The sequence below is a fragment of the Trichomycterus rosablanca genome, chromosome 21 (assembly GCF_030014385.1).
Source record: "Trichomycterus rosablanca isolate fTriRos1 chromosome 21, fTriRos1.hap1, whole genome shotgun sequence".
NCBI lineage: Eukaryota > Metazoa > Chordata > Actinopteri > Siluriformes > Trichomycteridae > Trichomycterus > Trichomycterus rosablanca.
The window spans coordinates 19,917,483-19,944,327 of record NC_086008.1 but is presented as its reverse complement, the minus strand read 5'-3'; the positions used below and the strand labels follow the sequence as shown (position 1 = coordinate 19,944,327).

Genomic DNA, 26,845 nt, shown 5'->3' with positions numbered 1-26,845 from the left:
TTATCACAGTGTAATCAAATCTGACATGATACCTTAGCAAAAATGTTAACATGTCCTCTACATTATTCAGAAAAAAACACATACAGAAATATACGGTATAATAATATAAAGGTACTGGACTAGTAAGCAGAAGGTTGCTGGTTCAAACCTCACCACTGCCAGGTTGCCACTGTTGGGCCCTTGAGCAAGGCCCTTAACCATCAATTGCTTAGACTGTGTAATGTAAGTCGCTTTGGATAAAAGTGTATGCATAAAATGTAACTGTATTTATTTATTACTACTAGGATTTTAACATCATGTTTTACACACTTTGCTTACATTGATGACAGAAATTACAGTTACTCGTTCACAAGTTTAATATCAAACACAGTCATGGACAATTTTGTATCTCCAATTCACCTCACTTGTGTCTTTGGACTGTGGGAGGAAACCGGCGCTCCCGGAGGAAACCCACGCAGACAGGAGAAGAACATGCAAACTCCACACAGAAAGGACCCGGACCGCCCCACCTGGGGATCGAACCCAGGACCTTCTTGCTGTGAGGCGACAGTGCTACCCACCGACAGACCTTGCCGCCCTTAGAAATCTTTATGTATTAAAAATAAACAAATGGAAAGGAAATTGTAGCTATGTTTACAAGAAAGTAGCATTGTATTTCTTTATTTGCACATATTTTGTGTATTTATTTACGATTAAGGACATTTTCATTTAGAATTTATTAATTTGATATATTTAATTACGCTGTATGTAGCCATTGCACAGGTAACTATAATAACTTTAAATGTAAACATGGTGATTTAAAAAAAAAGTTTAACAAATGTAAACAGTCATTTTTACAGTATCGGGAATTGCAATATAAATGTAGGATGTTACCATTAAGATCCATTACAAACAATGTCATCAAAGTCATCAAATCCTCACTTCACACAAAGTTTAAACTAGTATTGCCTCCATTAAAGAAAAGTAAAGAATCAGTCATCATTATACATGTCGTACAGTATGAATGCACTAGTAATAACAATGCTGTATTGCAGAATTAAATCTAATTCTTCTTCCCTTGATCACAGCAGCTGTAAAAAGAGGTTGCAGAGAATAGTGTCACTAATCAATCAGAAGAAAGTCCACACTGGACTGGACTGAACTCTAATTGAACTGGATCGCCAGAAGCTTCACTTTGCGCCGTCGCTCCTGTCTGAAGCAGCTCCGGGCTCAGGTTGCGAGTCTCTGCAATAAGACGCTTGATTCCTACCATCCACTGGCTCACTTCGTTCACATAGTCCACCATCAGGCCTCGGTGGATCTCATCTGCTTTGTCCCAATTCTTGTTACTCAGCTCTTAAAGATAGAAAGAAACGTTCATGAGGAGCAGCACAAATTTCATTGTGAACGCATTTTAATACAGTTGATTTACAGTTTGTGGTGGGTCTGGCTTTTCTAGAATCAACTGGCACAATGCAGTAACACACCCTGGACAGGATGGCAATCCATTACGGAGCCTCAGGCACCCCCGACATAGCCAATCATGTCTGTATGTAGATGCATCACACAAAGTGGCAACAGGTTTCACAACATCTCATCACCAGTATTGATGACCTACCTTGGGAAAGTCCATGCATTCTACATTTGACTGGTAATGAGAGTCTCCCACTTGTCCACATCTCTTCAAAAATCATTAACCGCTTCTCCACATCATCGCAAACCTGCTTCTGTTGAAAGAAAAATCAAGAAAAGGTTTCAGACAGGCACTCTGGGATAAAAGGTGGGGGATAAATATTTTTTTATTCTTGTCTGATAGTTCCATCATACTGTTTACCTTTACAGATTGCCGACATGCAGCCAGCACCCAAAATAGAGGTTTTTGAACGTCGTCAAGGTTTGGTTCATTTTCCGGCACCGAAGGCTCAGGTTGGGTTTTTACAGAACATGATTGTGAGTCTGAGACTCGAGCTGAAGAGATGAGACTCTTGGGAGGTGGGGTGAATCCAGCTGCTGGAGGAGGAACCGGTTTACTAGGGGGAGCTGAACTTACAGCTGGAGGAGGAACCAACTGAGATTCAGGATCTGCAAACAAAAAGTAGCAAAATGTAGTAAGTTAACAAAATACACTATTTATTAAGTTCATGCATATCATAAATTATAGATTTTTTAACTTTGTGACAACAGGTTATAAGAGGGTATCTTCTGTTTCAGCTTGACTGTGCCCATGTGCACAAACTGAGGTCCAATAAATTCGGTTTGGAACAACTCCAGTGGTCTGCATAGAGCCCGGTCATCATTTCCAGTGAACACTTTTGGGATCAATTCCAAAATCTTGTGAAAGCTTCTCCAGTAGAATGCCGGCTGTTATAGCCTAGTTCCAAACAGCGTTTTGTAATGTGACTTACTTGGAGCTGTGAGCTGTGGCGGAGGAACCCGCTTGTTAAGAACGTTCCGTTTCGGACCACCAGCGTTTGCCTGCAAACCGTAAGAAAACTGTGGAGGGTCGTTCCATCCCCGCTCCTGATTTCCTACGCAACATGAACAGTCATGTTAGAGAGAAAACATTTCAAAACCTTTTGGGCAAAGTACCCTATTGTGACAGATACATTTAACTACGCTCCCTCACAACTGTTTTCATGGCTGCAAATGCCTGCAAATCAATCCCATTCATTTCCAAGTAAGTTTCTATAGCTGTGAAAAAGCTACAGTATCAAACCATTACACAACATTAAAGGAAACATTACAGAGCCAATGTACAAGGAGGTATTAGCCAATAAACTTAATTGACAAGGCAACAACCACAAACATAGAGCCAAAACAACTCGAGACTGGTTTCCTAAAATGAAAGTGAAGGAACTTGCATGGATTAGCACATTTCTAGACTTAAAATGGACAATTTAAAGTTACAAAAGTACAAATATTCATATATTAACATATGCTTATAAATAAATACAAGTGTTCTTTTTGAAGGTGCTAGAACAGCACTGTTGTAATAGCAAATAGTGGTTCTACTACTTCTCATGCTACTTATATATTATATTTCTCTCTCCGTTATATATTTTAGAATTAATTCTTATTTCTGTGATGATAATTTTTTTCTCCTACCCGTTTTGCGTCAACTTTCGATTTCATACAACGTGTAAATATAAATTAATAGCCAATCTTCGAGCAGGACTTAAAAAACTAGCCAATCAAAGTAGGAGGCGGGATGGCTATCAGCCAATGTCGACAAGGTAGGCGGGACTTTCACGAGTACAGGTTGAAATAATAACGCTACGTGGACTGACTAGATAAAAGTAGAGAAATTATTAATGTCAATATAAACTACATTTTCGAAATAATTGTTTTACCACGCATCTTAAAAACCGGTAGATATTTATGTTGTTATTTACCTGGTTTAATATAAAAATCGCTCATTTCTAAAGCCCAAACTTCAGATGAACCAGTAGCTGCCAGCACAACACAGCAGCGTCACTGCAACATCCGGGATTCAGGAGCTGCTGTAGCTAATTTAATTTCAAAATAAAAGTCTGTCAGTAAAAATATGAAGCCTTAAGGACATAATTGTTTAATTATTCATTAATCAATTCATTGTCTGCTTTACCACCGCTTTGTCCTACTCAGAGTCGCGGTGGGTACAGTTCACCTGGCGAAAGGTAGGAAACACCCCGGACAGGCGCATAATAGATTCTTTATTGATCCTTTGCAGGAAATTTCTTTGTTACAGCAGCTCACATCAGACAACTTCTTGCATACATACAACATACAACATTCACTAACAAAAACAAGCAATAAAAATAAAAATGTACAGTATGATTCTATATACATGTAAAAACTTAAAACTTTATTATCAATATTATAAAGAAAAATTAATTAGAAATGTAATACAAATGTATACAGTATCCCTGTACAAATGCTGGCACATCTGAAAATCCAAAACATAGAATTATATTATAACAATTATTATTATTATTATTATTATTATTATTATTATTATTATTATTATTTTTAGTAGTTGTAGTAGTGTAGTAGTAGTAGTATCATATTATTGGGGACAGTTGTGTCCTAGTGATTATGGTACTGGACTAGTAATTCAAAGGTTGCTGTTTCAAGCCCCACTACTGCCAGGTTGCCACTGTTGGGCCCTTGAGCAAGGCCCTTAACCCTTAATTGCTTAGACTGTGTTATGTAAGTCACTTTAAATAAATGCCGAAAATGTTAATGTATTATTATTATTATTATTAATATCATTATTTTGTCATTATTAAGATAATACATAAAGAAAAAGATGGATTGTTGTTTTCCTGGCTTTATGAATTAAATAACTGACCCTTTTTCTTTATCTATTTGTTTTAAGTTTGTTGAAGTAAAAAAGATAATACGAATTGTTTAGCATGATGTTGAAAAGGTGTGTGTGGATAAAAGCTTCCAGCACCTGGTATTCCCAGGCGGTCTCCCATCCAAGTACTAACCAGGCCCGACCCTGCTTAGCTTCCGAGATCGGACGAGATCGGGCGTGTTCAGGGTGGTGTGGCCGTAAACGAGAGAAGGTTTATATCACCTCGCTTTTATAGATACTGATGAGTGTTTTTCTCTGTATCATATAGCGTGTTTTTCTTTCTAGATGTGGGGGGTGTCTATATACTTTTGAACAGTACATAGTTTCATGTTAAAGAATATCATTACTTTTTTAGTTGTGCTAGTGTTTACGCATTTCCATGTCAGGATGGCCGAGCGGTCTAAGGCGCTGCGTTCAGGTCGCAGTCTCCCCTGGAGGCGTGGGTTCGAATCCCACTTCTGACAGTAACTCTTTTTAATAATTTCCCATAGAATGAAGCATCCACCTGTCTGTCTGTCTATCTATCTATCTAATATTAAATGCATCCCAGGGAAACATTTAAATTTCCAACGCAGTTAAACAAGTTATTGACTGGTATGTGTTTTGGTATATTTATTATTGTTTCTTAAAGTACAGCCAGGATGGATCTGTGCTTTTCTCTCTTGATAAATGAAGTGTTAGCTGGACCTTTTCTTTACGTATTTGCTTAGGTAAAAAACATGGTACGAATTGTTTAGCATGATGTTTAAAAGGTGTGTGTGGATAAAAGCTTCCAGCACCTGGTATTCCCAGGCGGTCTCCCATCCAAGTACTAACCAGGCCCGACCCTGCTTAGCTTCCGAGATCGGGCGTGTTCAGGGTGGTGTGGCCGTAAACGAGAGACGCTTCACATCACCTCGCTTTTATAGAGTGTTTTTCTTATCTAAACGCCATTAACTTAATATTTAAAAACAAACATAACATTGTGATTGTCGAAACGTGACAAGAACACACAACACTCGGCTGCTAATCCGTATTCACCTCCATTCTGTTTAAATAATTCACCTCCACACCCTTCATATTACAACAAATCTACTGCCGTATATTCGACGTTTTCTTTCATATGTACCACAAAAGTCCACATTTTATGGCGTTTCAAAAAACTTGGGACAGTGGAGGCTCCTTTCCTTTTATAACACCAACACCAATTCCTGTGCATGGTACCCACACCTCTGGTACTACTCTGTTTAACAGGAAAAACAAGATATAGTTTCTTTATCTGATCACTTTAACCATTTCTTATTATTTTAAAATAATTGTCATTGTTTAATATACAGTAGTTACATAAATTCTACATTTCAAGGCTGCAACAAGAGCTGAGCAAGTCAGAACAGGAGCTTGCTTACCACTTTTACAATACTTCTCCTTTTAACCCTTTAATGGTCTCAGCAAAACAATAATGTTAGTTCTTATTAAGTTGAGATGTTAGAATAACTGTTTTCTTAAAACCATCTACCAATATTCTTGAGTTTAACATGTCGACCAAGGGGTTGATACGGCCCAAACAAGATTATTTAAATACAGCTTATTTTTACCCAAGTATTTAGACTAAAAGTAAGACCATCAAAGGGTTAAATGATCTTGAGCATGGAGAAGTCTTTGGACTTTGATGAAAGGCTTCCACTTTGCATGATGAATTCATAATTTGCACTAAAATACACAGCCACTGTCAGTTTACTGACAAACAAGGACGTAGCAATGAACTGAACACGTTAATTTATACTTTATATATTGGAGGGGGGGTATTATGAGCTCATCTGAATATATGGGTGACAACCTATATTGCAATTACAGCCGACTGACAAAAAAAAATATTCCCCAAGATTCTATGAATCATTCAATGATGTTATAGACTGTAGGCGGCAAAATGCCTAAATGTCTTGCAATTTTGCATTAAAACGTTTTCTTTAAACTGTGGAAATTCGTGACCCATAGTAATTCATTACAAGACAAAAGTGAAAGTCAGTTTTTGGTGGGAAAGGTCTTTATATACATGCAAATAAACGAACATGCAAACAAAGTACTTCAGACATCAGACTAATAAATTTTTAGACTAATACAAGTATAGAAATTCACCAATCTGCTAAACTGGTAGTTCGGCTAGTGTAAAAGACACCTGAGAGGCAAACAGAATTAAATGTTGTTCATCACAAGTCATACAGTTTAAACATCATTTTAAAACTGTGCTGAACTGCACTAATACAACACATCCAGATTTACACGTACGATTCCAGCAGGGTTACTCATGACCTCGCTGTAGAAAAGGCTCAAGTGCAAAAGCAAACTCGCCCGAATTATTCCCACACAGTCGGTGCTGTAAAAGCTACAGAAAGGCTAAGACACCGCGGTGCTGGAGCCTAGAAAAGAAATCAAAGCTGGAAGACTTTTCGAAGAGTGTTCGAAGTGTTAAACAAACAGCACCCAGTTTCTGCTAAAACCTGAAGGGACGTGAACACACGAGTGTTTCCCGAACGTATTAATGTAGTGCAAACAAATACTTGTGATTGTGGAAGCTCGGGGGTTAAATTTCTGAGCGAAAGAGTGGAAGACAAATTACAGAGCGTCCGTAAGATCTCGAACCCGGCCTTAAACAGCTTGGAGATGAGCTTCTCTATTATGGAAAACTCTACTAAATTAATAAATGTAAGATAAATATAATGTGAAGTCATCACAGGATAAGATGCAGAAATGATTCTCCTTTGGTTTGTCCTTTAAAGTCAAGTCAACAAAAGATGAGAGGTGTTAATAATTCACTAATAAACTGATAACCACCATGTGTCTCATTGTTCGATCAATCCCGTCAGTTAAAAAAGATCATTTTCATTCATTACAAATAGCTAAAGAACTATTGAGGAGAGCTTGAGCAAAGGCGAGTCGATTTGTCCCTGAGACACAGACGTCTGTATCTGTTGTGTGCCTGGTGAGACAGGTGGCACCGGAGACACGGCCAAGTTCAAAACAGGCTGGCTTATGATACACACATACACACACTTACACAGAGCCAGAAATCTGATCGTCTCGTTACGCTGAATGTTGTGCGCTTGCTCTCAAACAGGAACTTTTCATCATTAAAAATGATTTATTGTACTTTTATATTAAAACGTTGTTGGTTACGTTAAAATAAAAATGTCATTAAAATCAGACATTAACATTTTGAGTAACTTTTGAGTAAAGATGATTAAAAATTTGATTTGATTTGACTTAATGTCTACATATCTGATAAGTGGTTGTTTATTTCAAACCACGACTTTGCATTAGCTTTTTTTTTTACTTTTTGAGAAATAAGTCAATTTTTTTTACATTTTATTTAAGCATTTTCTCCCAATTTATCGTAGTTAATTTTTCTTCCGCTGCTGGGGGATCCCTGATTGCAGTCGAGGTGTGTATATTGCTGCTCACGCCTCCTCCGACCCGTGCGCAGTCCTCAACGGAACACTTTTCCACCCCTGCATTCTGCACAGGCGCCTCTATCTGCTAATCAGGGTCCTTACACAGTGTACCTACATATTCCGGTCATCCCTCCCTGCAGGCACTGCCAATTATGCCCGCTAGATGGCGCCCAGTCAAGCGCCGAGTTTCAAACCGAGAAGTTCAGAATCTCAGCGCTGGTGCGCTTGCGTAATATCCCACTGCACCAGCTGGGCGCCCTAAGTTCCAATTTTTAAAAACTATTTTACATTTTGGTTTTCAATGTTTAGAAAATGTTCTTTTTTAACTCCAAATTTTGGCTGATTTTCCTTTTTGACTGGAATCTGAGACAGAGGGCACTGGAGAAAATTGACCCATTTAAGCAGCCAACCATCCCAAAGTGATGACAGCATAGTGATATGAATAAAAAAAAAAAAACTTGGATATACTTTTTCTCCTTTAAAATAAGACCACAAAAAAGGAAACGACATAAATATTTTGACCTAGTGCAGCCAGTTTAAGCCCCTCCACTGCCAGGTTGCCACTGTTGGGTCCTTGAGCAAGGCCCTTAACCCTCAATTGCTTAGACTGTAAACTGTCACAGTACTGTAAGTGTCTGCTAAATGCCGGAAATGTAAATGTTAACTGGAGACTAATGACCGGCGGTAATTGGTTAAAAGCTCTAGCCAGAATACACTTCCCTTTGCTTCCTTTTTGAACGTCACTAAGCTTTGTACTTTATTTTATTCTGACTGTAACTTTCTCAGCCGCTGCAGACCCCCACCCTGCCTGAAGGGAGGCGTCCCTCAGATGTGCGTGCAGTCGCCGCCCACTTCTATTCACCTGCCAGAGACGGGACCTCTGAATGAGCCTCGACCAGTCAGCAGAGGCCATCGTGTCTCGTGTGGTGCTGCGTCACCTGAGCGCCCAGGCTCTGTGAGACCTATAAACTCCCTTTAAAAACAAGTCCAGAAAGTCTCAACACTGTAAAAAAACTAAAAGCTGCGTCCCAAATATTACCCCCCCCAACATTTACCTGACTATAGAATTAGCACAGTCACACACAGACCTAATGAAGGCACAGTACGGCATCACGAGCCCTCTCCAGCTTTCCTGAGCTGACAGAATTTCTCATGAACAGTCCTCATGCAGCCATGACACAGAAAGAACGAGGAGCTATGACTTGGTGGAGTGCTGTGCTGTGTTCAGAGCGGCTTTTCTAGCTTCTTCTGGAAGGAGTGTGGGGTCGGTCAGGATGGAGGTGCTGGTGCTGAGCTGCCGCAGCGTCCTTAAAACCACTGTTCAGTTTGTGAGAGAGAGAGAGAGAGAGAGAGAGAGAGAGAGAGAGAGACAACCACTTAGAGCAGGTTAAACATTTTATAGCACCACACCGTACTACTATATATGGTCAAAAGTATGTGGACACCTGACATTGAGCTTGTTGGATATTCCACTCCAAAACCAGGGGCATTAAAATAAAAGTTGGAAGACTAGAAAGACTGTTCACAAGGTTTTGACGAGTCATATTACATACAGTGTCGAGTCACATGATTATGAGCACCAGCTAATATCCAGAATAACCGCCGTGTGCAGCACGGACAGCAGCTAGACGGGCTGGGAGCGACTCTATAAGGTCCTCACAGGTACCTGGAGCCATGCTGACTGCAGTGCATCCCACAGCTGCTGGAGGGGGCGTGGGGGGGGCATCCATAGAGCGAACACGAGCATCGAGGTGCTCCCACAGATGCTCAATTGGGTTCTGGAGAATTAGGGGGGGCAGGGTAGTACTTGGAAGTCTCGGTCATGCTCTTAGCAGTAAGTGTGGATCATATCACCAGAGGTCAGTAATAAAAAGGAGCGTCCACATACTTTTGACCATGAGAAGTGAGGAAACGTACTGGGTCTGAGGACGGGCAGCGTGCAGTCGCGGTCCAGCCACTGCATGGTCGTCTCACACAGCTCTTTTGTGTTGGTGGTGGACACGTTACCGTTGAAGGACTCGAACAGAGGCTTGATGATGATACTGAACTGTTGGATCATAGTTAAAGAAAAGGGGTTTTCTAAGAGAGTAATGGACCTTGACCAGTCAGGTGGCAACCTTCCAGAACATTCTAGTTTAAGGTAAAACGTTAAAAGCAGACGGCGAGAAGGATACAATCCAAAACTTCCAGTTCTGCAGAGTTCGGTTCTTCACATATTCATCAAACTTCTCCTTCATGTGATCGAAGCGGTGGCGCGTGATGGGCACCCCCGTGGCTGGAAGCTGTTCCTGGCATGAACTGTACAGAGAAGACAAAGGACAATCTGTTAGCAGTCTATATTCAATCCAGCTATGCACACACGATTCGCCTGGTTTGGTAAAGCAAGCTTTGCAGTGTGGAACATGTATAGCCACGCCCACAGACTTTGCCCTTGTACTTGTACCATATAGAGAGCCGTATCGCGCGTGGAGAGCCAAGCACAGATCTCCGTTATCCCCCGTCTCTGTGCAGGCGCAATTGATCAGCCAGCAGAGGTCGTGACTGCAGCAGTTATGAGGAATACGGGGCCACATGCTGTATTTCGGACGGGTTTTTCAGGCTACAGTGAAGTACCACCAGGCCGAGTTTGTAGAAAAACAGTAAATATGTAATGTGTTTAATGTCTCGGGGCACTGTAGATTCCAGAAATGCAATCACAGAGAGAGGGTCAGTCATGAACAGGCCTCATGATAAATAATGTCTGCTGATATACTGACTTTATGGACGCGTTAAGCTCCTCGATTTCCTCCCGCAGTCTCCTCGTCTCCTCCTGGATCTGGTGCCTCTCCTGCTGCAGCTTTCCGATGTACTCCACCGTCTTCTGAAGGGTCGTCGCATTGCTTATCTGGCAATACAACAACAAAAGCGATAAAAGGTTCAAAACAAGAGCTACAGGCTCACAATGACTTCGCAAACATCTATTGTTCAGTCAAAATGATGTCAAATCGTAGCCAGGAGCTTGTTGCACATCCTATTTTAAAGCCACCTGCATTGTTATGGCGTACTCTCGCCCTCCTCTGGTCTGTCTGGCTGTCTGGGATGGATCATAAGGATAAGATGTGAGCATACGCATAAGATAAGATGAAATGAAGGTCAGTAGGACACTACTCAGGGTATCTCTAGTGAGATAGTCCATCCAACGTTATTTAACATGTACATACCTGGCCGATACCCATAATGCCCTTGAGTGCTAGATATGGTAGTGTTATTACACACATCCCTCCCTATAACATTTACATTTACATTTTCAGCATTTAGCAGACGCTTTTTATCCAAAGCGACTTACAGTTATGACTGAACACAATCTTTTTGAGCAATTGAGGGTTAAGGGCCTTGCTCAGGGGCCCAACAGTGGCAACTTGGCAGTGGTGGGGCTTGAACCGGCAACTTTTAGATTACTAGTCCAGTACCTTAACCACTGAGCTATCACTGCCCTATAAGTGATATTAAGTGATTAGGGTTGTTTGTTTTTACATTTGACTGGGACTTGAGGGTGGGAACCAGGCTGCACAGCGTCTTGAAGCCGACGTTGATGTTGAATCGCCTCTTCTGCTCGGCCGATTTGTGCTTCACTCGACGAGTCTAAAAGACAAACAGACACGTTCTGATGCACGTCAGTCAGATAAACGGGGACTAAAGCATCGAGATTTCTGAATTTTGAATTCTCTAAAGCCAGAGGCGGTTCTAAACAGGTCTCGACCACGAGTGCACTAGATTTGCCATGCGAAGTCAATCCGCTGAATTTTGAGTCCCATAAAAGGAAATGTAAAATCTACCTGGCTGGGCTCATTCTTGACCAGACCTGTGCTGCAGGAGCTGAGTGGGGACTGAGGGCTGGGTACCTGCTCCGCCCCTAAAGGTGACCCTTGGCTAGAGGTTCGTCCATCCAGGGCTGTGACGGAACAAAGGGGAAAAGAAACTGGTTTAGAAAACGCTCCAAGCTTTTAAATTTGTTATCCAAAATGTAAATGATACAAGACTGTCAGCACAACATGGTTTAGAAATGTAGCTTTTCTTTCTCATAGACTAAACTAGGCCTATTTAACAGATGACTAACCATTCTATTGGTTGGATAAACCACTACCAGTACTGATATGTAGTAGTAATAATAATGATAACAGGCCTTACAAAGCATTGGGTCATTATGGACCCAAGCTTTTACAATATATTCTTTTTTTTTCTGACAGGGTAGCTCGGTGGCTCACAGCAAGAAGGTCCTGGGCTCAATTACCAGGCGGGGCGGTCCGGGTCCTTTCTGTGTGGAGTTTGCATGTTCTCCCCGTGTCTGTGTTGGTTTCCTTTGGGAGCTCCGGTTTCCTCCCACCGGAGTGTGTGAGTGTGTGGTTGTGCGAGTGTGTGCCATGTGATGGACTGGCACAAGATCAGGATCAAGTGGTGGCAAAACAGACAATGAATGAATACATTTTAAATAATCTCTAGTAGGTACTGGTCCTGTGGGGACTCATTGATGGATGGAAAGTTCTCATTCCATCCAGTTACAGTTACAGTCTGTAGATTTTGACCCACAAATTGAGCTGTTCATAAAGTTCAGGCTTTGTTTGAGGAGAATGGATCCCACCTGTGCAAGGCGACGGTCCCGAGCTCTTACAGCCGGCTGCATTTAAGCCGGTTTCCTCTTTGGGCACGATGTGCTGAGGAGATTTCTGCGTCTGGGGTAGAATGTGAAAGCCAGACCCCTGTAAACGCAAAAACAACATCAGACATCAAACAAATTTCCATTAGGAATTAATACCGTGATTAATACATCTTCTGTTCATGCTGTTATTCGTTTGGGCCGCTTACACAAGGAATACCAGCCGAGGTGATGACGACGCCGGTGGTGGAAGCCGCGTCGGTTTTGAGAGAGGATGGAGTGACGAGAACGGCACCAGTAGGTCCTGGAGGAAGGAAGTAAAGACAAACCTTATTAGGATTTGGCCGGTCAGGTGGCACAGCAATCTAATACACTAGCACACCTGGTCAAGCGCTTTACAGACACAATTAGAGGTGACTGAAGTAACAAGGTGCCTACACTAGCAGTATAGAGACCTTGGAATACAGACGTTTGGAAGCTGGGGTTAGAGCACAGGGTCAGTTTAGGGTTTTAGGTTCGGGGCCTTGCACAAGATTCAAACCCACAACATTCCAACTGATAGCCCAAAGCTCTACCACTAGGCTACCAGCATCCCAGGAACAGTGTCTGTTTTACAGACGTGCTCTGGTCTGATTATATCCAAGGTCTGCTTACTAAAAGAAAATGTCATCATGACAGCACAGCCTTGCTTTGTGCACAGGGACACAGTCATGCTGGAACAAGAAGGGGCCTTCCCTAAACTGCTGTTGCAAAGTTGGAAGCAAATCATTTTCTTTTATATAATTAATACACCTGTTTTTGTGGCTGAAACATGTAGATTCAATAATTAAATGGGGTGTCCCATATACTTTTGTCCATATAGTGTATATGTATGATTTAGACATTGAGAGCGGCACTTGCCAGTCAGTATGAGCCGAGGTGACGGAACCGGGCTGGCAGGAACGATGGGCACGTGGCGGCTCTTCTTAGCAGCGCCGGCGGGCTGGATGGGTCGTGGCAGGGCAAAGTTCTGAGGCTGTGGGGGCAGAGCAGCAGCAGGCAGAGTCTGATCCTGAAGAGGAGGCCTGGGCAAAAGTGCAAATGTTGACCTGTGGTTGGCGGCGGTGTTGGCGGTCACCGCGGATGGGGCAGACTGTGCTGGGGAAGCTGGACTTCCGGGAACAGTGGCGACGGCCTGAGAGCGCAGGGAGTGAGGAACCGCAGGGGGCAGAGCGGCCGGGGGCGGCATGACCGGGGGCGAGAGGGTGGAGGGAGCTATTTGTTCTGTAAAAAGAGGCATGTAGTCCTGCTGGTAGGGGGCGCCCACGGCGTTCATGCCATCCTGATTCGAAATTGAGGGCGGGTTCGTTATCAAGGGCATGGACAGTTCTGTGGGCAGGTTGATGGCAGACAGTATGGACGTCTGTAAAGAGGTAAAGAGTCAAGCACAAGAAACAAATCTGAAGTGAATTAAAACTGAAACTGAAGCCAGCAAAACTCATACTACTAGTACAGTACCTTACCCAGTGAGCTAGTACTGCAACAATCAGTAGTAACTACAGTGTAACTATTGTGGTTCAGTTATTGGGTATAGTTCTGTTTCCATTTTCCCCTTTTTCCATTCAAGATGTTTCCAGTTCTTGACTGTAACTCCTTTGCCACTTGCACCACCCCCACCCTGACCGAGGAGAGCCAGATTTATTTATCCATTACATACATATATGTTGCTACTACGGTACATCCAGACTGGATTCTGAGCTGACAAAATTGAATAGTGGAAGGCAAATCAATTCAAATGGATTTAATACGTTTTTAATACACATTAAAATGAGTTTCTTAATTGCAAAATTAATTTATTTAATTTATTAGCATTTATTTGATAAATAGTAACCCAGTAAACTCAAATCGAGCTTTTGATGGACTCCACCACTGAACTAAAAAATCTGTCTGTGTATAATAATAATAATATTATATAATAATGATATGTTATTATTATTAAACATCATAAATATTATTATTATATAATAATGTATCATGATAATATATTAATAATATTTTATTATTATTATTATTATTATTGCTATTATTATTATTATTATTACTGTTATTGTTTTTACTGTTATTACTGGTATTTTAATTTTTGTATTATTATTATTAGTCAGTTATTATTATTATTATTATTAATCATAATAGGTATTTTAATTATACAATAATGTCATTTAACAATATATTAATAATATATTATTTATTATCATTATTATTACTGTTGCTATAATTATTATTACAACTGTTATTATTATTATTAGTACTACTGTTATTATTATTTTTACTGTTGTTATTACTGTTATAAAATTATTACTGTTATTATTACAATTGTTATTATGATTATTATTATTGTTATTATTTTTTTAACAATATAAACGTAGAAAAGAAGAAGCGTCTGCATTTTTAACTTTAACATCTTTATTTTTGTTGTTTTTTTACTAGTTGTTAGTTGTCTTAGATCAAAGTTGTGCTAAATTGGCCCCCGGTAGGCAGGTCACAAGAGTTTTAAGACCACTGATTTTACCTCACGACCAAAGAAAATCTGTTACTGTGTGCGATTTTGTCTAGAGCAGCAAAATTCAACCAATTATTGCATTATAGTCTAAAACCAGCAGAACTGTTTTGCATGAAACGATTTCTTTACCTGCCTTCCAACTTAATTTCACGTGTAGTGCCCCCAGTTTTCATACACACTAAAAAAACTGTAGATCGTCATTGTCTTGTATTAAATTTTGTTTGAAAACAGAACGAATCTTGACAGGATGCAAATATATTTACTGCACTGTGTATCACATAACAAAGAACCAAAAACAAACCCTTCAGTGGGTGAAAGATTTAAAAGTTGTAAATGTGGTAGGGGTGTGTGGATCTGGGAGGCGGCGTGGTACCTGTGTCGGGGTGCTGCTGCTGGATAAGGGAGTGGTGGTTGGGGCAGTGGGTGAGATTGGGGGGTAGATTGGCAGACGCAGGGTGTGAAACAGATCTGATTAGGAGGAGAAAACAAGGAAGGATTCAGTGTGAATGCAAAACTAAAACACACCTGTAACCGTCTGATTAAACGACTGATGTGGAATCTGTTCCTAGTTTGGTTAATGTGAAGCTAGTGGGATATTTAGTAAAAAAAAAACAAGCAGGTCAACAAAACATTAATGCACGGCTCTGAAATAAACTATATATCCTACAGCCAAAAGTATGTAGACACCTGACCATAAGCTTTTTAGAGATGCCATTCAAAAACCATTGGGCATTAATATGGACTGGTCTTTTTGCAGCCACTCCTCTGTGCGTCTGTGGGAATTTGTGCCCCTTCAGTCAAACCCGCACGAGAAAGGTTCGACAAGGTGAGCTGCTCAGAAACTCAGAAACATGGACCTTCACTGTACAACCTCACGATTTCTCTTTTGAATGAATATGCACACAGTTTCAACACACTCCAAAATATTGTGTAAAGCTTTCCAAGTGGAGTGGAGGCTGTTATAGCCTCAAACAATGAGGGAAGTTTTACAAAAAAAGCTCATGGTCAGGTGTCCATACATATATTTTTGGACATACAGGGTCTGTCTGAAAACCAGCGCTCTCTATACAGACGTCTAATTAATCTGTCTTATAAGTTCGGTGTGTTATTAGAATCCTCTCTACTGAGGCAGCTACCCAGGTAGGCAGCAGGCAGCAAGGCAGCTCACTAGATTTTCAGACAGACCCTTAGATTATTTGGATGGATTTGTTTCACACATTAGATTTTTAACACTGGTATTTGGCTTGGATGAACTGTGGAATGTGTTTTTTGCCAGTCAGTACCAAGCAATCAGCAATCCAGGCATGAAAAAAGAAAACAGTGCAGCCCAGGGTGTGAATAAGAAGGATAAGAAGAAGATTTAACCTTGAAGAGGCTCAAATGTGTCCATGAAGTCCAGGTTAGGCTGCAGCGGGATGAGACCGGGCTGGATCATATCGGCGTTACCTGCGTGTGCTGAGAACATTAGGAAGAATCAGTTTCTGTCCGGAACAGACTGACAAACACAACACGCACTCACTCAGCCTAAAAAAATACTACAATAAGACATATTAGTGTCAAACACAATCATGGACAATTTTGGACTGTGGGAGGAAACCGGAGCTCACTGAGGAAACCCACACAGATACAGGGAGAACATGCAAACCACACAGAAAGGACCCGGACCGCTCCACCTGGGAATCGAACCCAGGACCTTCTTGCTAAGAGGCGACAGTGCTACCCACCTCGCCTATGTGTCAATTAGTAGTTTCAATAAGACACTGGCGTGGTGGATAGCACTCATATATATCAGAAATATATTTATACAGCAGGCAGGTCTGACCACACAATCTGATTGGTTTACTGAGGTTCTAACCGCGCTGTTTTATCGTCGTTATTTTAGCATATCTGCGTTATTCCGCGTCCTGATTGCTCGAGAATAACGTGACACTATTTCCAGTGAGTCTGAGGTACAGTGTTCCACCGTGCACTATAAACCGTCTCTTACCGATCTCCCTGGGATTGGGCCACGCCACGGGCTGGTGGGAGGACAGCGTGGAGAACAGCGTGTCGGAGAACTCGGACATGAGCACGTCCATGTCGAATATGGGGTCCATCTCCATGGGCGTGGGCGAGTCGAAGCTCTTGCGGATGTTGCGCCAGGCGCCTCCGGCCGCCTCCTCGTCCTGACGGAAGGGCATACGACACAGTGTGTCGGGATGCACTTCGCCGAAGAGCAAGAGCTGCTCCTCTGCCCCCTTTTGGGAGGGCAAAAAAGAATGCAACAGGCCGGGCGAGGTTAGTACACACACACACACACACACACACACTACTTATGCATACACATATATATTAATAAAATTTGACGCCTGCAACACACATTTCTGATTCTCCTCTTCATGCAGCGCCAAACATTTCTATAGGAGACAGATCTGGATTACAGGCAGGCTAGTCAAGCACACGCACTCTGTGTCTACAAAGTCACACGGTTGTAGCACATGCAGAATAAGGCCTGGTATCATCTTGCTGAAATAACCAAGGACTATTCCTGCATGCTGCATTTATTGACGCAGCGGTGGACTGTGTTAAATGACAACAGTTTACCGAAGTACTTTCAAGCCCTACAGTAGTTTCAGGCCTCGTCCTACACAGACCAAGAGCGCCGATCTGTGTAAGCGGATCGACGTAACAATGTACATACATAACGACACTATACTAACTGTCACAACAGTTAAAACAAACCGTGTTAACTGTGTTGCATGGTGAAAATCTGCACACGTGAGCACGCATTTCCATAAACGCTGCATTGCAACTCAGTAAAGCTCCACATCACATGATATTCATGAACTCACCTTGAGGAGGCTGGACAGATCCTCATCTTTGTGCTTCTGTAACTGAAGAATTTAACAGATTAAAACCGGAGGTGAGAGGCACTGAAGTTTGGGGTCACATTTTAAAGTTTATTTCTGTATTATCTTGATCGAGGATTTCTTTTAATATATTGGGTGTATGTAGTCTTTGTCTTTAATAAAAAGTTTGAATGAATAATTGTGTCGTTTCATCCAATAGTAATTATATTAATTACATTATTAATACACAATATGGCCAAAAAAAAGAGACATTCATAGAATTAATGTGGAACAAAGTAAAACGTTAATTGAAAACAGGCCTTCTCATCCAAAAGCCGTCCCAAAAACCAAGACTGTAGGCCAGCCCCGGTTCTGGACTGCGTTGATTGGGGGGGGCAGTGAGAAAATCCACCCCAGCGCCCCATAGCACCGGCCCGGCATGTTTTACTTTAGTTTCGCCCTGAGCCAGATTCGAACCTAGGGTGGAAAAATGTGCGAGATGCGCTCTAACCACTGCACTACTCAGACAGCGGCGTATTAAACACATTGTAATGCTGATATAACCTGCGCACACACGCCGTTACTAAGACTAAAAGTGAACACTACTTATAATAGTGGGGGCTAGTGATAGCTCAGTGGTTAAGGTACTGGACTAGTAAACAGAAGGTTGCCGGTTCAAGCCCCACTGGGGCAGTGAGAAATGCCCCACCCTAGCTCTGGCCCTGCTGTAGGCTGTTCTAGCCACTAGGCAAGGTCGGGGGAGCGACAACTCCATAATAACACCCACAGATAATTTTTTTTTTTTTTAAGTCCCAACAGGCAGTTTCCACATATTTTTGGTCACATGGTGTCTGTCTAAAACCTAGTGAGCTGCCTTGCCGCCTAAGTAGAGCAGATTCGTATAAGACATCGAGCTTATAAGGCAGGTTATTACATCACCACAGTTTTTGCTTACTAAGCTAAGACAGTTAGCCTCAGATTATTCAAACCGACGGGCTGAGGCAGCAGAACTCGCTAGCGCGCCAGCGAACGTCTCCCTCCGTGTACCAAAAACGGTTAAACTGTCCCTGACGAGCCCGAATTTACAAATAAATTCCACCTGTGCACCTTTATACACATTAAAAATCAATTAGAATTCATTCTTTTGAAAAGAACTCTGTTGGTTGCGCCGCATTCGTCTGCCATATGTGTCTTTTTTTTGGTGAGAAAAGTCGTGTCGCACCGAATGCTGCGATTGCCTTCACTCTCACGGCTAACGAAGCGTCGGACGCTCCCTCGTTATTCAGTCAGAACATCGCTCAGAATTAAGGCGCCTCAGTAGGAGCATTTTAAAATATCTAAGGACTTAGACACGCCCTCTTCTCGGGAGTGTAGGACGACCTAAAATGCGTCTGTGTGGAGAGATCACCAGGTTTTCAAGCCAGCATACCCTTTTTTTGAAGTACGTCCTCCATTTGTGGTACTCTCTGAGTACTATTTCAATTCTTCTCTTCCAGTACTTCCCCTCCGTAGCAATCGCCTGGATAAAAACAGGGAAATATTACCGAGTGCTGGGATTATTGTAGCTCTCAAAGTAAATAAAAAAATCCTTTGAGGTTACCTCGGTAGGTCTGTGGACCCCTGAGTCCATGTTGCCGTCCAGAGGGGTGACAAAATGGCAGACCGGGTTCTCTCTCTTCTCCACATCTGTATAAGAAAGAAGGCAACACTCAGACAAACATAATAATAATAATAATAAAAAAATAATAATAACAAAGATAAATGTGCCTAAGTGTGGTCACTTGCCCTTACACTGAATGTACCACGCCCTCCAGATAGCGTTGTTGAGGCGAATCTTGTCCCTCCATAGAAGCTTCAGGCCTTTGAAGTTTTTCCATTTTGGCGACACCAACCTCCCACTGATGTTGGAGAAACGATGATAAAGAAATGAAGTTTGGGTTAAACAATGCAGCACGATGCAATATGTTATCAGATCTCCATCTTTCCACCTCCATTGGCTGGCATGGTGCCCAACCAATACAAGAGTTTCAAAATATTACTGGTTCCCAGTTGCAGTGGAATAACAGCAGGGCGGGAATTGACCCTGGACGGTGACAGGAGGCTAGGGTTGACCCCGGGTTCCTACACTACATGGACAAGGGTATCGGGACACCACTTCTAATTACTGAATTCATGTGTTTCAGCCACAACAGTTGCTGACGTGTAATAAATCACTCACTCACTCTCTTAACCGCTTATCCAGTTAGGGTCATGGGGGTGCTGGAGCCTATCTCAGCTTTTCAGTGGGCGCAAGGCACACAGTAACACCCTGGACGAGGCGCCAGTCCATCGCAGGGCACACACACACAGTAATAAATCAATTATATTTATTTATTTATGAGGATTTTAACGTCATGTTTCACACTTTGGTTACATTCATGACAGAACAGGTTGTTACTCGTTACACAAGATTCATCAGTTCACAAGTTCACCTCATTTACATTTAGTCTTTGGACTGTGGGAGGAAACCGGAGCTCCCGGAGGAAACCCACACAGACACGCCAGAACATGCAAAGTCCACACAGAAAGGACCCAGAATGTTCTTGCTCTGAGGCGACAGTGCAACCCACCGAGCCAGGTGTTCTGTTATTGTACCATGTCTTTATATTTTGATGTGACAGCTTACATTATTTAAAAGGAAAGCTTATACCACATTTTTTCACTCCTACAAAGATTACGACATGATTCGAGTTCCTTTTGTGCAGTGCATCAAGCCCTATCTGTGCATTAGTTTTGGTCCTAGCCAGCTTCCTCGTGAAAACCTCATCACATGATGACCTAGAAGGAAGAGCGCTTGTGCATGTGTTTCCACTATAGCACGTGAAGCCTTCACAACACTTCCTATCCTCTCGAACTCCCTCCTGCACAACCTCAAAGCACAATCGTCACTTAACATTTAAGAGTTATTAGGATAGGAACAGGCACAATAATCATAATTAGTGCCGTACTAAATTCAAGGAGAAATGTGCTTAATTTCACGAACCTTGTCATTAAATGACACTCATAAATTAAATTATAGAATAAATGGAAGCTACGATACAAAGCACAGCTACCTTATTAGTTGAATGTAAACCTAGAACATTTAGCGATGGAGTGAGGCTTCAAGTTCTGTTTCGAATATGTGTTTTGACCCCCATTCCGCTCCGTCCACAGAATCGGTTGTTAGTTTTCCAAACTCAGTTACCTCAGACTCAGTTAGAGTCGTGTTTTTGGCTGCTTTCTTGGACATCTTGACTAAACGATTGCTAAATGAATTGCCGTAGGATTGCTAGGACGCCTCATAGTTCAGATTAACCAGTAAACATGAGGCAAACATGAGCGTCTTGATTCACAGTCCAAGACGCGATGTTCACGGGTGTGACTTAGGTAGAGCCTTATTTATAGGTGTCATTACTGATGAATCATATGCAGCCAATAGGCGGGGCAGTCAATTACTCAAGCCCAGGGAGTCTTAAATGTAAAGAACAAATAACACACGCAACCCTACAAGATTTCTTACAGGAAAACAATTGGTTTGACTTTGTAATCATCTTTTAAATGCTTGCTGTAAATAGTCGAGTACACGCGCACACCCATCCGGACATCAGCTGGCCTGGAGAGAGTGACACAAGAGACGACACAAAGATCACAAAAATACACCACAACCCCCACCCGCCCACCGCAACTGTAATCGAGTACTCGCGTTTTAGATCTGTTAAAATAACCTAAACGTTCAATCCAGAACCAGGATCTGCAAGACACTACAGGCCACCGTCTCGAAAAATGCGAACGCCCTGAACAGTACAGCCTGCAAGCTAAACAAGAAAATGCAGAAGCACATAAATTATGCTACGCATGACCTTATCGTTCAGCTGTGTGTGCAGAGGCCTACGGTTCAGCAATCCAGACTGCGTAAACGTGCCAAATCCAAAATGCTACCGAGCCATCTGAAATTAAAAAGAGACGCCAAACGGCTGCTATTCGCTTCATAACGTGTGTGTGTGTGTGTGTGTGTGTGAAACAGCTGAGTGAAGCTATTTGAGGTCGCGGGGTCACGTTGTTTTGACCCAACATTCCTGCAAAAGTGCAAAGCCGTGCAGTCGGGGAATTCCTTTAAGTAAGTGAGTGAATAATTAGAGCGCACTCTTATTTGACTAGATATGATAGATAGATAGATAGATAGATAGATAGATAGATAGATAGATAGATAGATAGATAGATAGATAGATAGATAGATAGATAGAAAGATAGAAAGATAGATGATAGATAGATAGATAGATAGATAGATAGATAGATAGATAGATAGATAGATAGAAAGATAGAAAGATAGATGATAGATAGATAGATAGATAGATAGATAGATAGATAGATAGATAGATAGATAGATAGATAGATAGATAGATAGATAGATGATAGATAGACAGACAGACAGACAGTCGGGGAATTCCTTTAAGTGAGTGAATAATTAGAGCGCACTCTTATTTGACTAGATATGACTAGATAAATAGACAGACAGACAGACAGACAGATGACAGACAGACAGACAGACAGACAGATGATAGATAGATAGATAGATAGATAGATAGATAGATAGATAGATAGATAGATAGATAGATAGATAGATAGATAGACAGATGATAGATAGATAGATGGAAGCCGAAAAACAGTCATTTCGGGGCGGACCGCCTAACTTTAAACCCCCCGTTTGTGGAGGTAATAAGTACAGCCGCATAAACACACTGAGGAATAACTGCACTGTGACCTGCCTCGGGTTGCCAGATTGAACGATTTACCCCCAACGTGACGTTTACAGTCCTGTGAGGAACCGAGCTAACACAAACACCACACGACGTTGTATCGTATTAAATACGTTTTTTAAAACCTTAAACTCACAAAATAACTTTTTATATATAAATATACCCTTCTGTATCATGTGGGTTGGTGCTGACAGTATGCTTTAACATGCTGATAGTTTATTTAACTTGGCCACACTTCTCTAACACACTGTACATAGCAAAGCTTTTTGTTAAGTCAATGGTTTAGATAGATAGATAGATAGATAGATGGATAGATGGATGGATGGATGGATGGATGGATGGATGGATGGATGGATGGATGATAGATAGATAGATAGATAGATAGATAGATGACAGACAGACAGACAGACAGACAGACAGACGATAGAGAGAGAGAGAGAGAGAGAGAGAGAGAGAGAGAGAGAGAGAGAGAGAGAGAGAGAGAGATAGATAGATAGATGATTAGATAGATAGAGAGAGAGAGAGAGAGAGAGAGAGAGAGAGAGAGAGAGAGAGATAGATAGATAGATAGTTTATTGATCCCGAAAGAAATTAAAGCCCCAGTAGCATAATACAACAAATAATTAACAGTACAAAACAAAACAAAAGCAAACAGAAAAAACTAGAACCGAGTCTTTCTTGTAATTTACATAAAATGAATAACTGGTAACTGTAATGATGCATGAGGTATATTAGGGGAGGTAAATTAGGGGAAAATGCATTTTAAAAACAAAATGAATCAATGTAGGTGATATAACACCACACAATACTATTTTATTGTCAATATTTTTATTTATTGAATTGCTAATAATGCTAATAAATCAACTAAGAAGTGAACAGGGCGGCACCGTGGCTCGGTGGGTAGCACTGTCGCCGCACGGCAAGTAGGTCCTGGGTTCGATTCCCGGGTGGAGCGGTCCGGGTCCTTTCTGTGTGGAGTTTGCATGTTCTCCCCGTGTCCGTGTGGGTTTCCTCCCACAGTCCAAAGACGTGCAAGTGAGGTGAATCTGAGATACAAAATTGTCCATGACTGTGTTTGATATTAAAGACTTGAACTGATGGATGATCTGAGACTCCTCAGTGCAGGAATCATCTTGGGTGTCTGTTGCATTTTCAACGCACTTTTTAATTTTAATGCACTCTATACTGGATAATTACACTGTCAGTGATGGACTGCACACAAAGCAAATTGCTTCCATGTGACATCAGGTACACAAGACACAAATAATTACGTGATCGGCAGCAAACTGGCGCAGGAACAAACCTGAAACTAATAAAATATGTGCTTCTGGATTGTTGCCAATAGTTTAGGGAAGGTCCTCAGAAAGCCAGGTCCACAGGTAATGGTATGAAGAGACTACTGGCACATTGGTGCCTGACCTGACAAATGGTTTTGGGAATGGGCTGTCCACCAAACTCAGGTAGAATATATGGGACACGCCTTCTATTTTTTTAATTCGGGTGTGTCAGCCACAACTATTGCACCTGTTGGTGTAATAAATCAATCATATAAAGAAACTATGCTTCCAACTTGGCAGCAACAGTTTAGGGAATGCCGTTTCCTGTTCCGGGACAAATCAAGCTCTATAAAGACGTGAAGAAGAGCTCGGTCTAAAGACTTTCTAGTGACCTGAACAGACCCCTGACCTCAGCCCTCAGAGAGTTCGAATACCAGCTCTGCCATGCAGCCACTGTCGGGCCCTTAACCCTGTCTGCTCCAGGGGCGTGGTACAACGGCTGACCCAGCTTCCAAACTAGCTAGGATATACGAAGAAAGAATTTCCTTGTGCTGTTTATGTATATATGACGAATAAAAGCGTTCTTCTAAATGGGCACAAATTCCCACAGACGTACTTCAAAGTCTTTTCAGGCGCCTTCTTAAAAGAGTGGTTGTAGCACCGTCACCTCACAGCAAGAAGGTCCTGGGTTCGATTCCCAGGTGAAGCGGTCTGGGTCCTTTCTGTTTGGAGTTTGCAGGCAAGTTGTAGCCTAGTGGTTATGGCACAGGACTAGTAATCCAAAGGTCGCTGGTTCAAGCCCCACCACTGCCAGGTTGCTGCTGTTGGGCCCTTGAGCAAGGCCCTTAACTCAGTTAACTCAGTCAGTTGCTCAGACTGTATACTGTAATGTAACTTTATCGCTTTGGATAAAGGCGTCTGCTAAATGCTGAAAATGTAAACGAGTTTGCATGTTCTCCCCGTGTCTGTGTGGGTTTCCTCCGGGAGCTCCGGTTTCCTCCCACAGTCTCCGTGGCTGTGTTTGACATTAAACTGGTGAATCGTGTGTAATAAGTTACTACGTCTTCTGTGTGGAACATGATGTTAAAATCCTAAGTAAAGTAAGTAAGTAAGTAAGTAAAGTAAGTAAAGTAAGTAAGTAAGTAAGTAAAGTAAGTAAGTAAAGTAAGTAAGTAAGCAAGTAAAGTAAGTAAAGTAAAGCAAGTAAGTAAAGTAAGTAAGTAAGCAAGTAAAGTAAGTAAGTAAGTAAAGTAAGTAAGTAAGTAAGCAAGTAAAGTAAGCAAGTAAAGTAAAGTAAGTAAGTAAGTAAAGTAAGTAAAGCAAGTAAGTAAAGTAAGTAAGTAAGCAAGTAAAGCAAGTAAAGTAAGTAAAGTAAAGCAAGTAAGTAAGTAAGCAAGTAAAGTAAGTAAGTAAGTAAAGTAAGTAAGTAAAGTAAGTAAGTAAGTAAGCAAGTAAAGTAAAGTAAGTAAAGTAAAGCAAGTAAAGTAAGTAAGTAAGTAAAGTAAAGCAAGTAAGTAAGTAAAGTAAGTAAGCAAGTAAAGTAAGTAAGTAAGTAAGCAAGTAAAGTAAGTAAGTAAGTAAAGTAAGTAAGTAAAGTAAGTAAGTAAGTAAGCAAGTAAAGTAAAGTAAGTAAAGTAAAGCAAGTAAAGTAAGTAAGTAAGTAAAGTAAAGCAAGTAAGTAAGTAAGTAAAGTAAGTAAGCAAGTAAAGTAAGTAAAGTAAAGTAAGTAAAGTAAAGCAAGTAAAGTTAAGTAAGTAAGTAAGTAAAGTAAAGCAAGTAAAGTAAGTAAGTAAAGTAAGTAAGTAAAGTAAGTAAGTAAAGTAAGTAAGTAAGGAAGTAAGTAAGTAAAGTAAGTAAGTAAGCAAGTAAAGTAAGTAGATAGATAGATAGATAGATAGATAGATAGATAGATAGATAGATAGATAGATAGATAGATAGATAGATAGATAGATAGATAGATAGATAGATAGATAGATAGATAGATAGATAGATAGATAGAGTCCAACAGGCTCATGTTCGGGTGTCCAAATACTTTTGGTCACCTGAGCACGAGAGTTGAACTGCGTTTACAGTACAAGTTGGCTGATTAGGCTAGCTTTGTAGCTCGAATAAAACCAAAGTTAAAGCTAAAATGTGTTATTAAAAGTTATATGAACGTACTTATGACTAAAAAGGGTGTTTATTTGTTTGCAAAAAAATAAACCAGAGCTAAATTTAGAAACCTTCTCATGACAGTGGGTAGTGAGTGTTATGGTTAGCATGTTGGCTAACGTAATGTTGACTATCTGCGAAGTAGTGAAATTCAATACGGTCCTTCAACTAAAGCTCATTTAACACGAATGAGATACAATAAGACGTTAAAATATATAAATATATATGATATATTCTTATACCCAAGTGTGTAAGTGTCTCACCTATAAGCGAGGGTCATACACTCGAACAGTTTGGTTAAAGAAGCATCGATGGAGAGGTGAGACGAGCTCGCTTTCCCGAAGTGATAAGTCTGACAGGTTTGCTTGTTAACAGTATCGAAGTCGTATCCTTTCTTAGGTGGATGCTCGATATGAGGAGTCGAGACCATGAAGTGGCCGCTGTGGATGATCTGCGGCTCCCGGCCGTCCGCCTTCTTCAGCCCGAGGTGAGTCTCCTCGGTGTCGGAATCGTCGTCCTGCTTCGGGCGCGGAGCTTCTCTCCTCTGCGCTCGGGTGGCCATTATTATTACAGCGCTCGCTTCTTTGTCTTTGTCTTAAGTTTCACCCGAGCTGAAACATTTCCTCCGGAGTTTTCATGCCTGCGCGCTGTCTGACGCCTCTGGAAGCCGAAAAACAGTCATTTCGGGGCGGACCGCCTAACTTTAAACCCCCCTGTTTGTGGAGGTAATAAGTACAGCCGCATAAACACACTGAGGAATAACTGCACTGTGACTGGGACCTGCCTCGGGTTGCCAGATTGAACGATTTACCCCCAACGTGACGTTTACAGTCCTGTGAGGAACCGAGCTAACACACAAACACATAAACACCACACGACGTTGTATCGTATTAAAT

General features: G+C 41.4%; 2 protein-coding genes, 2 non-coding genes and 1 pseudogene across 8 annotated transcripts; 1 reads left to right on the top strand and 4 right to left on the bottom strand.

The window, feature by feature from the left end:
• Positions 1-14: 14 nt before the first annotated feature.
• sra1 (steroid receptor RNA activator 1) lies at positions 15-3,457 on the bottom strand. The gene is made up of 5 exons (XM_063017912.1): positions 3,372-3,457; positions 2,385-2,507; positions 1,814-2,061; positions 1,598-1,706; positions 15-1,335 (listed from the first exon to the last, which is right to left on the bottom strand). Exons 1-5 carry the CDS (start codon positions 3,394-3,396, stop codon positions 1,106-1,108), a joined length of 735 nt encoding a protein of 244 aa, XP_062873982.1. The 5' UTR covers positions 3,397-3,457; the 3' UTR covers positions 15-1,105.
• Positions 3,458-4,402: 945 nt separating this feature from the next.
• LOC134335776 (5S ribosomal RNA) lies at positions 4,403-4,521 on the bottom strand. The gene has a single exon (XR_010015644.1). It is a non-coding gene; the product is annotated as a 5S ribosomal RNA (ribosomal RNA).
• Positions 4,522-4,699: 178 nt separating this feature from the next.
• On the top strand, positions 4,700-4,782 carry trnal-cag (transfer RNA leucine (anticodon CAG)). Its single transcript has one exon. It is a non-coding gene; the product is annotated as a tRNA-Leu (tRNA).
• A 303-nt stretch (positions 4,783-5,085) lies between these two features.
• Positions 5,086-5,194, bottom strand: LOC134335787 (5S ribosomal RNA; annotated as a pseudogene).
• A 1,129-nt stretch (positions 5,195-6,323) lies between these two features.
• Positions 6,324-26,657, bottom strand: mlxip (MLX interacting protein). Of its 5 annotated transcripts, XR_010015554.1 has the most exons (18): positions 26,213-26,657; positions 19,538-19,644; positions 19,347-19,432; positions 19,176-19,265; positions 17,750-17,791; positions 16,906-17,155; positions 16,284-16,373; positions 15,292-15,386; positions 13,280-13,781; positions 12,589-12,683; positions 12,365-12,482; positions 11,562-11,677; positions 11,260-11,367; positions 10,503-10,630; positions 9,921-10,044; positions 9,664-9,793; positions 8,802-9,063; positions 6,324-8,719 (listed from the first exon to the last, which is right to left on the bottom strand). XR_010015554.1 is itself a non-coding variant. In XM_063017681.1 (17 exons), the coding sequence occupies exons 1-17, from the start codon at positions 26,509-26,511 to the stop codon at positions 8,942-8,944; spliced, it is 2,502 nt and encodes an 833-aa protein (XP_062873751.1). In that variant the 5' UTR covers positions 26,512-26,657; the 3' UTR covers positions 6,324-8,941. The 5 variants fall into 5 exon arrangements, 4 of the variants coding, with proteins under 4 accessions (XP_062873751.1, XP_062873753.1, XP_062873752.1 ...); XM_063017681.1 differs by having other exon boundaries at positions 6,324-9,063; XM_063017683.1 differs by having other exon boundaries at positions 6,324-9,063; positions 16,906-17,083.
• Between the last annotated feature and the right edge of the window lie 188 nt (positions 26,658-26,845).